The sequence below is a fragment of the Pholcus phalangioides genome, unplaced genomic scaffold, assembly GCF_987345545.1.
Source record: "Pholcus phalangioides strain wild (caught in Gottingen) unplaced genomic scaffold, Ppha-v1.0 ptg000011l_1, whole genome shotgun sequence".
Taxonomy (NCBI): domain Eukaryota; kingdom Metazoa; phylum Arthropoda; class Arachnida; order Araneae; family Pholcidae; genus Pholcus; species Pholcus phalangioides.
Genome location: NW_028301604.1, coordinates 15,397,650 through 15,415,025, shown reverse-complemented (window position 1 = coordinate 15,415,025; position 17,376 = coordinate 15,397,650). Strand labels below are relative to the sequence as shown.

The 17,376-nt window shown below is 34.2% G+C and overlaps 1 protein-coding gene across 1 annotated transcript in view; it reads left to right on the top strand.

The window, feature by feature from the left end:
• The window catches only part of Esyt2 (extended synaptotagmin-like protein 2), an 88,930-nt gene that overhangs the window by 12,342 nt on the left and 59,212 nt on the right, over positions 1–17,376 (top strand). The window contains exons 3-8 of the mRNA XM_089239113.1: positions 505–642; positions 4,853–4,929; positions 7,377–7,443; positions 9,615–9,704; positions 12,893–12,948; positions 14,606–14,726. Coding sequence (XP_089095239.1) covers positions 505–642; positions 4,853–4,929; positions 7,377–7,443; positions 9,615–9,704; positions 12,893–12,948; positions 14,606–14,726 — 549 coding nt within the window. The remainder of the gene's footprint in view (positions 1–504; positions 643–4,852; positions 4,930–7,376; positions 7,444–9,614; positions 9,705–12,892; positions 12,949–14,605; positions 14,727–17,376) is intronic.

The following is a 17,376-nucleotide window of genomic DNA, read 5'->3' as shown; positions in this document are numbered from 1 at the left end:
TTAATATATGTACACCTATTTGGCCGATATACTTTGTTTTTTTTATTCTTTCTTTCAGGTCAAAAGAAATAAGAAGATTTACGTGTATCGCAAGAGCAAAGATGTCATAGGGTCGAGAGCATTTTACTAGCTTTTAGCTATTGCTCTCTTCCCTGTCCCAGCTTTCTTCACCATATTATGAATTAACTATTTTCTACCGTGTCCATTCAAACATTTTTTCTTTCTGTTTGCATTTTCTGTCAAATATTGTAAAATGTGTAATTTAATTGTAAACTCTAATTTGTATAGTATTATTGAAATTGACTGGGGACAAATAAATTATGTTATGTTGTGTTAATGAAGTAGACTATTTTAGAAATTTATTTAATAAGTTTTCTCATTATTTTATTGCACTTGTCATTCTGAATCTGAACTGTGAAATATGTTTCTGATCAAATAAAATTGCAATATTTATGTCATAAAAATTTGAAACATGTTTACTGTACTGTCTGTCTACTGTTACAGATTCTTCGTCAAGTGTGGCCATATGTTGGTCATTATGTCAAAGATATGCTTAAAGAAACCATGGAACCCTGTATACGGCAAAGTTTGCCTTCTTATTTACAAAGTTTTCGATTTGAGAAAATCATCCTTGGTGACATTGTAAGTGTATATAAAAACTTTAATGTTTTGGGTGTACCAGTTGTTTTACAAAGAGTGTTCAAAAGGAATGGAAATTCTATGATTGATACTAAAATTTACACAAAATATGAAAAATTATTAGTAAAAAGAAGGAAATAGGCTGTGATGATAGTAATAATTATGGTGAATATATAAAAATTCAAAGTTATAAATTAATGAAATTTATTGCTCTTTTTATTGGACCTTATCCCGTGATATTTAGCTAAAAATTCACTGACACATGCATGATAGAAATTTTTGATGTTTACCATTTTTTACATGATAAAATATGAGTGTCACTTCCTTTACACAATTGATTGGTTTTGCTAAATAATTGCGTATGGCAAAATCACAATAGGTATGTGTATCCAGTTCCTGGGTACAGCAGGTTGTGCTCTAATCCGACGAGAGGTCCCATATGTTTTCCTGTGTCGCAGGTATAGTGGTGATCTGCGAATCCTCGCCCTGCTGTATGCGTAGGTCGAGAGGCGATGTTGGCGGTGGCGGTCATGCCACGCTGTACTGAGATGGGCCCTGTACCGGTTCGCGGTCCTGAAATGCCAGCGGCGGATCCGCCTGTATCTCCACATCCTTTGGTCTGGGTTTAATGACGGCTGTCTGCCGTGGTCTAGTAATTATAGGTTTTTTTCAGAACATGGCACATGTCGGACCCCCCTATGTACCCTGTGCTGTTAGATAAGCATGTGATCCGTGATAAGAGTCCTTGAGATCCTGATCAAAGTGCATGATTAGATTGATACGTCTGAAGGGTGCTGGCCTGTTTACTATATTCGGATACCAGTCAAAAGGTTCCTGATTAGATGTTATTATAATTAGTCGTGCCTTGAACTGTATGAAGTTTCCTTTTATGGGTACACATAGAGGATATCGGTCTATCAATCGCAAGAGCGAGTCATAGGTCAACCAGGAGTAGAAGTCATTGATGATAACTACTTCCTGTTCCATGTATCTGTCCCACCAGTCACCCCGTATCTTGTGGTATGCATCAGGATAGTTTAGTGCTGCTTGTGCTGATTTTGTCATACACAATACAGTCTCTATAATCTTAGGTGAATAGGACCAAGATCGCCTCAGACTACTAAAAACTCTGATTATCCATAAAACGATAAATAACCCTCCCTTCACTACCATCACTTTCAGAGATATAGTAAAAAAAAAAAATTAAGAAAAAATACAAAGTCTACCCTAGGCCACAAGGCTAGTTTTCCTCATCAGTTTCCCACTTGTATAGTAATCTTTATTTATATAGAGACAGCAGCATTCTAATTGAAGTTAATGTTGAAAATGATTCAACATTATTTTCTCATACTATTTATTTATCCTCATTTGATTAAATATAAATTCAATTCTCGATTATTCGAATTCTGATAACTCAAATATCTGTTTAAGTCAAAGTTTTCTCTCCGCTCCAGATTCTTCAATATTATTTACTGTTAAAATTTTTTCAAGTCAACAAAATTATTTTAAGTCAAAGTTTTTGGGTACGAGATGAAGTTTAAAAAATTGCATTTATCCTTCCAGCGTGGAATTGAATGTCTAGTGTACATAAATAAAAGAGTTCTTTCTCTCCTTTCCTGTTTTACTCCAGTTTTGTTTTTTTATAAACACTGACCAACGGCTAAAAAATTTGTCATCTGTGTTTGCAAATCATTTGTTGCATGTCTAGTCTTGTCGAAATTGCCACTTTGTTTTTGCCCAGTTGCAATTGAATTCAGCTTTTGATTGACACTACAAAATTTGATTGCTCTTAGATTTTTCAAAAATTTTAAAGCAAAAGTTGAAAGCTTTAGATTTAGAATACAAAAGAACAAATTATTGATGAAATGGAAAAAAATACTTTTTATAACAATCTTTTTCTCGAAAAATTTAAAGCATCCCTCTAAATAATCTAAAAAAAAAATGGATGAGGATATTATTTGGGCAAGGTTCTCTTTATACGTGGATACATTTTAAAGGCAATACAAAATTATTTAATAATTTTATTGAAAAAAAAATTGTTTTCTCCTTATTCATAATTTTAATTTATACAAATATTGTGTATACATCTATACTCATAATATGTTTGTCCATGTTTTGTTTTTTCGATATTCTCATTAGTAATTAGGCATTAGAATAATTCGTCCTTGTCAATTTGATCATATTCAGTATAGTTTGGTATTTTTTGTTCATAGGATATTCGTAAATGGTGCTGTTATTTTAGGAAAAAGTCCTTTTTTTACTCTCCAAAATCAGAATTTCCAATAAACCAAACTAATGATAACTCAAAAGTTTGTCATACTTTGCACATTTGAGTTGTCCAAGGTTTAACTTTGTTCTAATTTGTTTTCTTTGGACCTTAATATTCATACTTGTTCTTAATTCACAGACTTGATTCATTACAGATTAATGCTGCCAAGACCCATAGCTTCTTCATCAGGAAGGCTGACAGGGCCCAGCGGGAGGAAAACAAATCTTTTTTTTTTACACTGACAATTTGCTATAGAGGGGTTTAAAAAAAATTCTGGCTTCAGTCCCTGGCAAGTTCTCTTTGAACTGAAATTATTTGCATTAGTAGGAAAAATGAAGCAAAACTTGTTCTTGGCAAAAAGCAAAAAAAGAGGTTTCAAGAAAGAATTTTGAAAAATTCCATCACCTCAGATTACCCAGTACCTCAAACTTTACTACTATAAAATACTACTAAACTTAGATTTAGCATGGGTAAGATGTTTTCCTCAGCAGGGTAAAAAATGAAACTTGACAACCAGCAGCAAAAGGCATTTTGGTGATTGATTTATTCAAAATAAATAAATGTCTAACCCATACAACTGCAATCCCTAGATATCTCGTCGAACTTGATCTGCTTTATTTCAGTCACTCTGAAATACCTCGGGTTCTCTCTTATTTCCAATGTGGATTAAAGAAATTTTAAAAACTGCTTAAAAGGTTAATTTTAGCTGGATAAATAAAATTTAATACAATTTTTTAAACACTATAATATTTGCAACTCAATTGCATAATGAAGTGACTGGTTCTGGTGAGTGTAGATCTTTACTCTCCTGTGGTTCCTTGAATGTTAAACTGATAACTTTTCTTATGAAACAGTCAAGATTCAGCTGCTGCTGTACCGTACACCAACTCTGGTCATATATAGCCGTACGGCCAGGCCTGTCATTTGAAAATGACCTGGCTTTGACCCCCTGGCTTTTGAAAATACACTAAAAATGGTGATCCATTGAGTACATGTGCTTTACCCCCCCCCCCCCCCGGAAAAAGTTGAAATGACGTGCTGGTACGGCAATTTCCAACCAGCGGAGTTTGGGGGAGAAATGAAGGCACCATCTATCGGTGGTCATCCCAGGCTCGGTAGGTAAAAAACTTGTTTTGAAGTTCTTTGCCCAGATTCAAACCTGTGGACATTGATGGCAATACTCATAGTGGAAGACGAGCATCTTGCCACTCTGGTTCCAAGAAGCTGGACCTTAGCTTTCTGCTGCTGAGGGCGATATCCTTTGTACCTCTATAAAAAGTTTTTTTAGCAAGCCAGAGAATTCTAAAAATTTCTTGGGAATGTGGTAATTCCATAATTCTCATTAAGATAGAGCCTTTCTTTGATTATGTATATAATTCTGATGATGCCATCAAGAGATAATTTTCTTCCACACAATGTGTGTGGAAGAAAATGAAGATGATTTGTTGAGAAGATATTGTTCTACATGTTTCACATTTTGTCTTATTTCATACATTTCTTCATGATGTTTTCGGTGTCAGGTTCAGTAGCATATTTTTTCATTATTGTACAGTCATACCTAATTTACCAAAGTAGTTTGTTTCAAGACCAACAAAGATGAGGTAAATTTTGCCACTGATAACTTTTCTCTATCTTCATGAAGAGGTGGAGAAAAGGGCAGTAAATATGTAGATTTTCATTCTTTCTTAACTTCCTCTTTTCCATGCAAATCTTGCTGGGAAACATTTCCATTTAAAGAACGCTACATCAAAAGCCTTCAATATTTGTTCCAAGTGAGTCTAATTAAAAAAAATCATTTCATGACCAGACAATGTAAATGCTAGGTGATGTAAATCAGGGGTATTAATGTATTAAATTGTAAGCATTTTATTTTTATATTTCTGGTATTGTTTTTTTTTATCTGTTGTTTATTATCACTCACTCATTTATTTTTTTAATGATTAGCCACCAAGACTGGGTGGAATTAAAGTCTATCAAGAAAATGTCTCGAGAAACGAAATAATTATGGATTTGGAGATTCGGTAATGTGTTTTTCCAATATATCTTTTCAATTTTTGTTACCATTTATTATGTGTAATGTGTATTATATATTTTTTTTCTGTCCATCGAGAGCTCTACCTTTTTAAAGACCTGTCAATCAAGTTGAGTGGTTTTCTCAGTTAGCCAGTTCAATAAGAACCAATTAGATTGATACAACTTTTGAAGGAATTTGTTTTTATACATCTTACGGATATTTCAAATTAACGACTTGTGTAAAACTTTGCTGTTAAGTCTGTTAGGTCTTTTTCTTTTTTCATATGCAATCAAATTTGCGTACAATGTTGAACTTTTATAACTGAAATTTTCTATACAGTTGACACTGAAAATCCGGCAACCTCCAGACCTAGGGAGTATCAGATTTTTGAAAATACCAGATTTTGAATTTGTAATATATGCTGTATGTATTTAATAGAAAATGACTGCATACAGTCCTTTAACCCTCAACCTGTTCCCATCATGATGAGCATAATAGCTTGTTCAATCATCCTCTGATGATGTGAATTCTTTTTTAAAATGAAATTCAGGTGTTATATACATATGTTCTAGTTTTTTTGCCATTATATCTCTATTCTCTGACAGGTTTCCTTGTACTGCATTCCTTCTTTTTTTTTATTTTATGTGATCTGTGCCAAAAATAAATGCTTTTCCAATGAAATGATCTTTTCACAAAATGAAACTGGAAAAAGGGGTAATTTTTTTAGACAGAAAGCAAATCTCTGACTATTTGTGCAGCAAAAGACAACTAAACATTAAATGAATGAAAAGAAAATGAATTTTTTTAATGTTCAGCAATTAAATGAGGCAGTTCTACAGAGTTTTAGTTTACCTGAGTAAAGAAAACAGTGGCATGCCAACGTGGTAAATTTGAAAATATGCTGCAAAATCCATTCCAGAAACCTGAAGGAATCAGATCATTGATGGCCAGAATTTTGAATGTCAACTGTGTATCTTGAAGTAATTGTAATCTCTTGTGTAATTTGTTTTTTATAAATCAAAGTTCCATAATTCAAGTTGTCATTGGAAATAAAAGCTTTGAGATATTGAAGCTTGGGCATACTTATTTCTTTGTTCAGTAAACTCCAGCTCTGTTCTTGTGTAATGAGATGCTTCATACTATCAACTGGATACATCTTCTTGAGAGTAGGTTACTTCAGATAATGGGTTAGTTTTGATCAAATACTATGTTGTGTGTGTAGTAATTAGATAGTCTGAATTTCTAAAAACTAAGCTGTCTGTAATGTTGTAAACATTCAGCAAATTAAATAAGTACAAAATCACCTGATAGATGGCTTTTATGCCAGTGTGATGTAAATTAATATTCTTATTTATCGTGGGACCTTATTTCTTCAAAGAAATTACCATCAGTAGTCTTCAAAAGTGCCTGAGTGGTCAAGGTCCATGTGTGTGAATCCAGACACAAGAACTCCAAAGACAAGTTCTTTACCTACAGAGCCTGGGGCAACCGCCGATACATGGCACCTTCATTTCCCACCCAACTCCACTGGTTGGAAATTGTCATATGGCGATATATGACTAGAGTTTGGTGTGCAGTAAAATAGTTGTCTTCAAACATGTTCTGTAACTGAAATTAGACATTGTAGCATGCTACTTGCTTGTACCCACTGTAACAACGACAGTGTTTTGATTCCTTTTATGTGGGACAGTTCTTCGCATATTGGAAAAAAAATTTTGATCGAAATTTAAACAATAATCGAGAGTTATAAATTGTGTGTTTCCCAAATTGTCCACACTAGAATCCATGATATTTTTGTGGGGGATATCTCAAGAATTGGCATGTTATGATAAAACTGTCCCATCAGCTAAACTGAAAGACTGCATTACATCAGTGAAACATTGAGGTGATCACTTATGAACAGCAGTTGATCATGCACAAATTATCCAAATTTATAATAAAGAATATATAGAGCAATGTTGCATTACCAGGGCAGCAACAAAGTTAAACAAAATACTTGATCGGGGGGGGGGGGAGAGAAGCAGGTACCTTTGTAACATCGAGTGAGTGGTCAAAGAAAAGCAAGTCTGGACCCCCACTGGTTCAATTCTTGAGACACTAGATCCACCTGCTCCGCCCTTTAGTCATGACACTGTAATCACCGTGCAGAAACTTCTTACCGATGGAATTGGGTGAGAAATGAATGCAACATCTACTGGTGGTCACCCAGACTCAGTAGATAAAGAACTTGTTTTCTATGTTCTTTTCCCAGATCAAACTCATGGACCTTGGTGATAACCTTGACAGTGGAAGACAAGTATCTTACTACTGCACCACTCGAGTGCAGAATATATAATACTGGAATGTGAAATAAATATATAATTTTTATCATTACACATTTCTGCATTCTTTTCATGTAGCTGTGAAAGTTTGATTTTCTTTTTTTTTTGTATAAAATGAAGGAAATTTTTTTAGGTACTCTGGAGACTGCAATATTCAGGTAGCTGTAAAAAAGTTCAAAGCTGGTATAAAGGATTTGCAGGTAATATATATACACATAAAATTCCAAACTTGTTCCAAACCTCAAGCATAAAACAAAAACACCTCTATACCAGTCTAATATATACTTGGTCACTGAAGTATACTCAGAACTGCAAATATCCTTAGGCATTAACTCAATGAACTTGTGGAAGCATTCTGCATGCAATTTTCTGCAGGAATTCTGTAGAATTGTGTGGTGAGTAGCTGGAGTTCTCTGCTCTACCATGCATTGCACAGTGCACTAAATCTGCTAGGGTTGAGATCTGGTGATTTACTGGCAAAGCCTTGACCTCAAACAAAGTCCAGTGTCCTTCAAACCATGTTTAGGCAACTAAGTGTCCTTCAAACTATGTTTAGGCAACTAAGTGTCCTTCAAACCATGTTTAGGCAACTAAGTGTCCTTCAAACCATGTTTAGACTTGGTTGGTGTGGCATTGTCTCGCTGGAAGGAGTCAAACTTGTTAGAATGAATGCAGGATACAAATAAATTTCACTTGTCAGAAAATTAGTGCACATAGCTTTTACATGCACATGTGCCAAATGTACCACTGAGTGCATCTATACCCAGAGCCGCAACTGGGGGGGAGCAGGTAGGTCCGGTGCTCCCGGGTGCTAGACTAGAAGGGCTGTGAAATTCACTCTTCAACTGCTCTTTCTATATTACACAAAGGGGCAAAAATGAGTTCTTGTTCCAGCTAACAAAGTATCTAGTTGTGGCCCTGCCCATACCCTCACTGAGCCAGTAGTAGCCTGTACTGCACTCTCGACAGATAGGCCTGCCTGTTCAACTGCTAAAATGCGGCAGTAAACAAGACTCGCCAGTCCAGATTCATTTTCAACCATCAAGCACATAGTATCAGTGTTCTTGAGCTCAGGTGGGGTGCAAAACGGTCTAGGTAATATATTCAGTCAGTTTTTCCAGGATGAATTGGTTAATTTTTGGCTGAAGTTACTTCAGTATTATTTGCATGGGGTTGTATGTACCAGTATTGTCGTTGTTCACTTTGGTTTATATTTGTATCATTATTTCCAACCATATATGTATTTGAAGTTTTTGTATGCACATTCAGTAAAATATGTTACATATGTTTTCTTTTAGTACCTTTGGAAACTATTAAATTTGTGTCATGATCCAGCCCACAACATAAACAAATTGAACAAATATTTAATTGTGATATTATCCAGAATAAATCAATCAATACATATTTCCAAAAATAAAAGATTACATGGGAGTATGCCACACACACATAAAAACAAATGATTAAAATGAGAATAATTCTGTCTATGTAATTTTAGAAGTTTAAATATTATGATGGGAGGAGGGGGAATGTTGTTCATGAAATTTTTAAATTTATAATCTGCAAAATTCCTTAAAACAGTTCTTATATTGGGAAGAGTGAAATTATGAAGAAATAAATAAAAAATAAACTAAAGATTTTTTTATTCAAGCTTATAAAAAATTTTATTGCCAGCTAAGTATCTGATTAGTACTCCTCCTCTTTTAGTTACATTGGTCTAAATTTATCCTCTCAGCTATTTTTGAGGTAATTTTGACTTTGCAGCATCAAAAAATTGTGCTTATATAATTCTCCCCATTGCTGAGTTGACATCTGAATATATATGCATCGAAGTGATAAGATGCACTGCGAGTCTGTGATCATCTGGGTAAAGGAAAGTGAAAACAAAATGGTTTTGTAGAGGTAGGGTACTAAGAGAGAGAGAGAGAGAATGTATATGAAAATGGTTGAAAATTTTCAATAAAAAAAAAAGAAAACATTAAAAATAATCAATTGCAAATGAAAATTAAAAAATCTGAAATTTTGCTATCTGTTATTTGAATTTTTGAAATTTCAATCCCTTGCTTGCTAAATTTTTTATTACAAAGCCTGAATGACTTTGCTGCAGTTTTAAACTTTTAATAATACTTGCATTCAAAAAGTGTCAGAATTCATTTCTGAATCAGTATAAAAGTACATTGAAATTTCTATATAACAATAATCAGGGGACTGGAGAAGCATATTTTTTTTATTAAGGATTTATCGTTATAGATGGAATGTGTATTAACACCATGAAAAGTGCATCAAGACCAGAGAATAATATTGAATATTGTTATAGACTTACCATTATATAAGATTTTCTCTACATTCACATGAAATCAAATGTTCTTCATAGGTACATGGAATGTTGAGAGTTGTGATGAAACCCTTGGTTAAAGTGATTCCTTTGGTTGGTGGTGTTACTGTATTTTTCTTGAATAGACCAGTGAGTAATATTTCTTTTTTTTATTGCTCATTCATAGTGCAAAAAAATCCTGTATCAATTTATGACCTATTTAAATTCTTCATATACAGTGTGTGTGTGGATACTCTTGACCGCTTTAATAATTACACATGATTGCTTTTGAAAAATTAACATGGAAAAGTGTTTTAAGTTTTTTTTTATTCGACCTAAAATTAACGAGTTGTAACACTTTAAAAATTGATTATGTCACTTCCAAATTCTGCCAAATTCACCGAACATACACCAAACGCACAATTTGGCATTTTTATAGCTGATAACAATGCTAATACCCTCCAAAAGATGTACAAACCAGTTTTTTCCCCTTGCTTTCAAATTTTTACGCAACTGTTATACCCAAAAATAAAAATGTTTTTCCACTTTGATCAAGTTACTCAATGTCTATTGCTTATTTGATTTGCCTCATTTAAGTGAATAAAGTATCGCTAACAATTTCGAGATGAGATTTTTTTTCTGGCTCCAAGTTTTTGAAGATTTACATGCTGCATCACAGCTTTTGATTGTGATTCTGCAACACAATTAACTTGATTAACACAATAAGCTTGTTGAATGATGTTGATCATAGTTATAAATTATCATGGTGAAGTCTTACAAATAGTTTGAAATTTTTACTGCATCTCATTTATGTTATAAGTGTGTGTGAAACAATATTCATAACCATATTTAAAAAAACAAACAGTTAAGAGATGGCTTTTATTTTGAAAATTGATAGCTAAGGGGGGGGGGGAAGTATGATTTTTCTGGGAAAAAAGGGGGTGGAAAATTAGTAGCGCCTAGTTCAGCAAGAGCGTGAAGTTCGTCTCTGCTAAGTATGGCCCAGGGCAACTGCCCCTTATAAATACGCTATGAAATTAAACTTCATCTGAGAAAATTACCAAGTACTGTTCAAATCATGAAGTCTGGAATAAATAAAAAGTAGTTGAAATATTTCTCTCTTGTGAAAAAGAGAAGTGAATTTAATCATTAAAACAACAGGATAAGAAAACGATTTTGCAGTAAACACGTAGGCACCTTCCCTCAGAAAATTTGACTTAACAGTGAAAGAGTGAAAACTACTACATTTTGGCAGAAAAAGTGTTGATTTTGAGAAAAAAAAATTTCAAATCGATCTCATTTGGCTAACACTTTACAAATCTATATGTATATAATAACGTGTGTGTGTATGTGTCCCAAAATATTGATTCATCATCGCTGAGCCGAAACGGCTGAGGATATAAATTTGAAATTTGGTCAGTAGTTTTATTTTGTAATGCAGGAACTAGATAAGAAAGGGGTTTTCAAAATTCTACTCCTAAAGAGGTCATAAGGGGGTTCAAAGGTTATATGGAGAAATCATACATCGCTGAGCTGAAGCTATAAATATTTAATTTTGTCAGTTTTATTTTATAATGTAGGGACTCACTAAAAATTGATTTTTTATAATTCAACCTCTTAAGGGGGAATTTGTAGATTACCAAATCCATGCAACTGAAGCCACTGGTAACAGCTATTCTGGTGATAAATTGCCAACATAGCAGAAAAGGGAACATGTAATAACAAGGTTATAACATCTTTCTACACGAAGAGAAAAGGTGCCAATCATGAAAGAAGATGATCAAACCTGTCTTCTAATGAGATTGAATATATTTCAGTTCATTTTCAAAAAACAGCAACCTGCTAATAGGAAAGAAATTCACTTATGTTGGGTATTTGGGGCATAATTAACCATTGCAAAACTGATACATCATGAAAATTCAAAATATTAAAACTCCCTAAATGTTTATCCAATCCTAAAATGGAAAACACTTTTCTGAAGTTTTTCATAAGGAATCGTGTGCAATTATTGGTTGGTCGATAGTATCCCCCACATATATATATTTTTAATGTTTATTTGTAAGTTTATTAATTTAATGGTATATCTGTATTACTCAAATAACACCAACCATGTGAATGGTATTACTCAAAAACACCATTCAAACTTGACCGAGAAAGATACACTAAAAGCAGTATTTGTGGAATATGACCAAAAAACTTGAATTAATAATCACTACTACTCTGTCTGCATTTTTATTTACTTCTTGGGCATCTCGAGTGATTTGTTGATACAAGTGATGTTATGATGAGAAATCAAGTTAAGCAAGAATCGAGTGGCTCATGAAAATCCTATTTTTGTCAGTACATGAAAGAGGCCTCATGTTTCTAGTGAAGAAGAAACAACCCAAAACCAAATGTGTTCTTTCATGAGCAGACATTTGAAGCAAGAGCGTGTGAGCCCACCTTAAGGAAAGAAACACTGGAATATCATTCCTTCCAGTCTATGGGTAGGCCTCCACATCCATGACCAGAGTGACCTTGACAAAAATTTTTGGTTAACTACCATGCGTTGATTTTTTTGTAAAATTTATAGTGTAGAAAAATTAGTGAAAACAAGCTCCTTGGAGAGCTGCTATTCAGCTTATGTGTGAAATTTGAATGAGCTAAACAGTTAATGCAGTTAATAAGTTTATTACAGTTAATATTATAATTAACTTATTAACACAAAACCAAAAAGACAAAGAAATTACTATTTAAAGAGATTATTAATTATCTATACACAGTGTGATTGCATTTCTTTTCATTTAGACTTGGAAAAATCAATATGATCAAAGATTTTTTAAAGATCTTCGAAAAGCTCCACTTAATTTTAAGACTGGGTATGCCAAACAAGGTTTTGCTCATTCTACTGGCTGAATGCCTCAGGAACAATGCAGAGTGCATAATTTAGTAAATTAGTGTGCTATGTTGTGTAAAAACATATTCTGTTAGAATTACCTGAAGAATTTGCAAACAGAGCATCAAAAACAGACATTAACATTAAAAACGTGACGTATAATCAGCCCCATTTAAATAAAAAGTATAAGTGGTTACACTTCCAGCAATACTAGTCATTCATCATTTCCAATGCCCAGGGTGTTCTTAAACTGTTTAGAAAAAATTTGAGGGGTGATAGTGTGAAATGAGTGATAGATTAATAAGTAAGAATCCACCGTACACATGCTATTTAAAATGAAGAGTCACTGACAATTTGTGATCTATGGACAGACGTCATATTATATGTTAAAGATTGTTTCAATATTTTATGAACAAAATTAGTTGTTTAAAATGTTTTATCACAGAATCATTTTTTTCCACAGAGAATTGACTTCAATTTGACAAATGTTGCCAATGTGCTTGATGTACCAGGGTTAGGGTGAGTGAGCATCTGATATTCAATAATAATTTTCAGTCATAATTTTTTTTTGTTATGTAAAGGACTTTACATATATAAAATTACAATACTTTACAAAATAAAATTACAATACTTTACAAAATAAAATTACAATACTTTACAAAATAAAATTATTGACTTCAATAATTTTATATATTGAGAAAATGTTTTACAAAAGTTAAAATCTTGAAAGGGAAATGGTTTTTTTTCATATTTTATTTCTAGAAGTGTAGTGGAATATACATGTATTTTCTTGGTCACATACTTTTTATTGCAATGTAGTATTAGGTTGCACATAGCCTTTGTAATTTATTACACATTTTTATTGTATTTCCCATTTAAAATAGTTTTTACCAATTTTTCTTATTTGAATGTTAATTGATGTTTATGTAAATTTAGAAATATATACACTATACACACACACAGTGGTATTTAAAAGCATAACTAAAGCATCATTTTAAAATTATAAACTTTATGAGATATAGAGTTATAGAGTTTATAGAGTTTATGAGATATTCGTGTTATAGCAAACGTTTGATTCAATAGACTGTTAGGAAGGCAAAGTGTTGTTCATTAAATCCAAATTTTTGCTTTTTTTTTTTATTAACACGAGATATCAGAAACATCATACTGCAATTTAATCACTGATAATGGTGGTAAAAAAGTAAAACATTATTTTACAGGTGTATTACACTATTTTTGGGTGTATAAATCCTTTATATCAGCGGTTCTCAACCTTTTTGACTCAAGGAGCCCTTTTTGTATAAAATTTTCATGGTGGAACTCTGTAGGCCTCTTTTTTTTCATTTATCTATCAAATTTACTTATTTATTTTCCTTGAGTCGCCGCGGAGCTCCATGGAAGTGCACACAGAGCACCGGCCGCTGCTTTATGTTATCAGTTTTTAGTTTAATTCAGATGAAGTTAAATAATTCATATTGTTTTGCTTATATTACTATCAGAAAGTCTGAAATTATATGTATATAAGATATGTATTTAAACTATTTGGGCACAAAATAAATAATATCAAAATATCAAAATAATATCACATAAGAACTTGAACCTTCTAACCCAAGAATTCCTAACATTTTACATTCACAGCACTTCTAGAAATGAGATTAGAATTTTAAATATCTTAAAGCACAATTATTCGATCTTGAGGTATTTCAGTGACACCTAAAAGTGCTGTGACACATTGCTTGAGAGTTACAGCACTATTATGTCCAGTATAATTTTGATCCCAAAATACACCTTCTATGGATCAGCAAGAGTAAAGATGATGTATTAGAGAGAGTGAATATTATTACACCCTGATTCCTTTCATGTCTTCTTAGTCATTTTCATATTTCAATAGAATTATAATTGAAAAATTGCATCTTGCACGAAGCCTATATAACTGGATGTATCTGGATGGCTGTTAACATTTTTAAATCATAATATAATTATAATAAGCTTAATGATACAATTATTTAGGATTTTACTCAAAGAATTTAAAAAAAAAAAGAAACTACCTGTGTGTGTGTGAGAGAGAGAGAGAGGGAGGGGAAGGTATGTTTAGTTTGAAGTCAACATAATTAAGTGTTTACTGTATTTAAATTCATGTAAACAGTAAATTAACTTTTTTTTCATGAACTTGTAGTGATATCCTGAGAAAAGCAGTGGCTGAACAAGTTGCTGCAATGATGGTTCTCCCTAATAAATTCCCTTTGCAACTTATTGATGGAATCCCTATGAAATCTTTGAAATTGTCTCCTCCAGCAGTAAGTTTAATTTTTTCTTTCATTTTACATGCATTTAAATAATTTACCTATATTTTGTCTCAACTTTATTTGTAAAAAAGTCATACTTTTAATTTTTAAGTTTTTTTTGCGGAAGTGTCTTGCAATTACAATAGGTATAGAAAATGTCTCATTTTATTCTATTTCATATCTATTTGCTTGCTCATTAAAAATCTATTTTGATACATGCTAATCCTTCAGCGGGGTTATAAATTTTCTCTTTTCATTGAAATGAATTGAAAGTTTCCCCTGCAGAAACTCGCCAAAAATGGAATTGTGGTTAATAATAAGCAAAAAAAAAAAATAAAGGAAAAGAAATTCTAGTTCAGAAAAGTTATTTTTTATCATGACTGGTTTTTAGGATTCTAAATGTGTCGATAAGTACAGGCTTTCAGACAGAATGAGCAGAGGGATAGAAACTGAGTAAAAAAAAGTTTTCACTCTTTTCCATACAAAAGATTCATACATGCACATGAAATTGTCAGCACAGAAAATACAGTAGGAAAAATATATATTATTTCACTTCTGAGGTACTTGGTACATCATGCTCCACTGAATGGTTAAGAAATGGTGGCAACAAGATGGTGTTCAAGAAGCGGTAAATATTGTTACAAAATATAGAATTTGAGAAGGTTGTGAACATATGCAAGGTACGCGTGGCATGAGATCGTTAGATTAGCAGAACGAGATTCCAAGCCAAGAGCTGAGGTGTAGAAATGGTGCAATACCTGCAACATCTGTGCAGCTCAAAAAGGAGCTCCGAAGCAGACTCGTGCCCGACTTCAATACTACAACGTAGGAGCATCATTCGAGAGAATCGCCCTGGACATCCTCTGTCAGACCAGACATGACCCAGGCTCTGTCCCTCCCGGGATATAAGCCTTTTACCCGTGTGCCCTAGACATCCTAGGATCATTGCCTGAAACCCACAATGGCAACAGATACATACTTGTGGTGATGGACTATTTCACCAAGTGGCCAGAAACATATCCCGTTCCAGATCAAGAGCCTGAGACGCTGACTGGAGTGTTGGTACAGAATTGAGTGTCTCGGTTCAGAGTTCCCATTCTAATCCATTCCAATCAAGGAAGACACTTTATGTCAGTGGTGCTCATTGGAATGTGCAAACTTCTGGGAATAGAGAAGGCACAAACTACTCTGCTTAATCCAAAATCTGATGGGATGGAGGAGAGATTTGGCAGAATCATCTTGAATCACCTCTCGCTGTTCCTGTCAAAGAATCAACAGGATTGGGACTCGAAGTTACCACTCTTCCTGCTATCTTATAAGAGTGCCATCCATGAGAGCACCAGATTTTCACCATCACAGACACTCATGAAATGGGACCTTTGGCTGCTAGTGACCTGCTATTCGTGCGACCGCCAGATGTTCCTCTTCATGTGGAAGAATACATCTGGGAACTCCAGGAGCAACTTCAGGCAGTGACGTCTTAACACATGGGCCTATGCGGTGCGGTCTGGGGGCCTCACAAAAACGAGAACCAATTGAAATTTTTGACAATTGGCCACAGGTCCTCAGAAAGATTACTTGGCCTGGGGGCTCATGATGCTCTAAAGACAGCCCTGCCTTGAGGATTTGCATGGAATAGCTAGAGACAGGATCGACATCGGCTCTGAGAAGATGAAGAACTACTACAATGTGAAGGCCATGCCTCACAACTTTAAAGAGGGAGACCTTGTCTATCTTTGGAACCTGAAGCGCCAGAAAAGGTTGTGTCCGAAACTTCAGTCTTTGTGGGAGGGACCTTATCGTATCATGTGAAGAAGCTGAATAACGTTGTGTTGCAGATTCAAGGTTCACCGTCGTCCATATGAACAGGCTAGCTTATTATCACAATGAATAAGTGAGATTCAGATTTGAGGACTACATTGGCCGGGACGAACAACTCTCGATAAATATAGAATTTGAAGAAGTTGTGAACGCATGGCATGCGATTGTTAGATTATAAGAATAAGATTATAGGGACTCTCGTATAGGAGAATTAAGACATAGGACTTCAACATTTTTCTAGTCACTGCGAGAACCCAGCATAACTACCGAGGATTCTGGTCTGGCGGAATCGGTGCAATCGATACACAAAGGAGAGAGACAAATGATTTCAAAGAAATTTCTAGTTTTAACAAAAGTAAATTTATTAATTCTTTAACAATTAAATAAGTTAGGAATAACAGAATTATTTCTCAATTTTCATACCGTACACCAATGCAAGTCCGTTGTCTCATCAATCTAGTCTGACTGCAGGAGTTAGGCGATCTTTATCGGATCACACGTGCCGTGACGTCATCGACCTTGAAGGAAGGTCACGATCCGAGATGAAACCTCACGTGGCGGGAAGAGCTGCAAACAACGGCCGAGATGACGATCGGAAGCAATGATCGATGTGGAACCATTCATCGACCTTGTCGGAAGATCACGACCCGAGACGAAGTTTCACGTGGCTGGAAGAGTTGCAAACTCAACGGCCGGAAATGACGATCGGAAGCGATGCGGAACCATAAGACAGACAGATGAACGATGACAGGAACCGGGAACGACAACGATTGACTAGAGATGTGGCATGATGGGTCCGGAACCAGCCAGCAATGTAATAGCAACAGAGAGACGAACTATT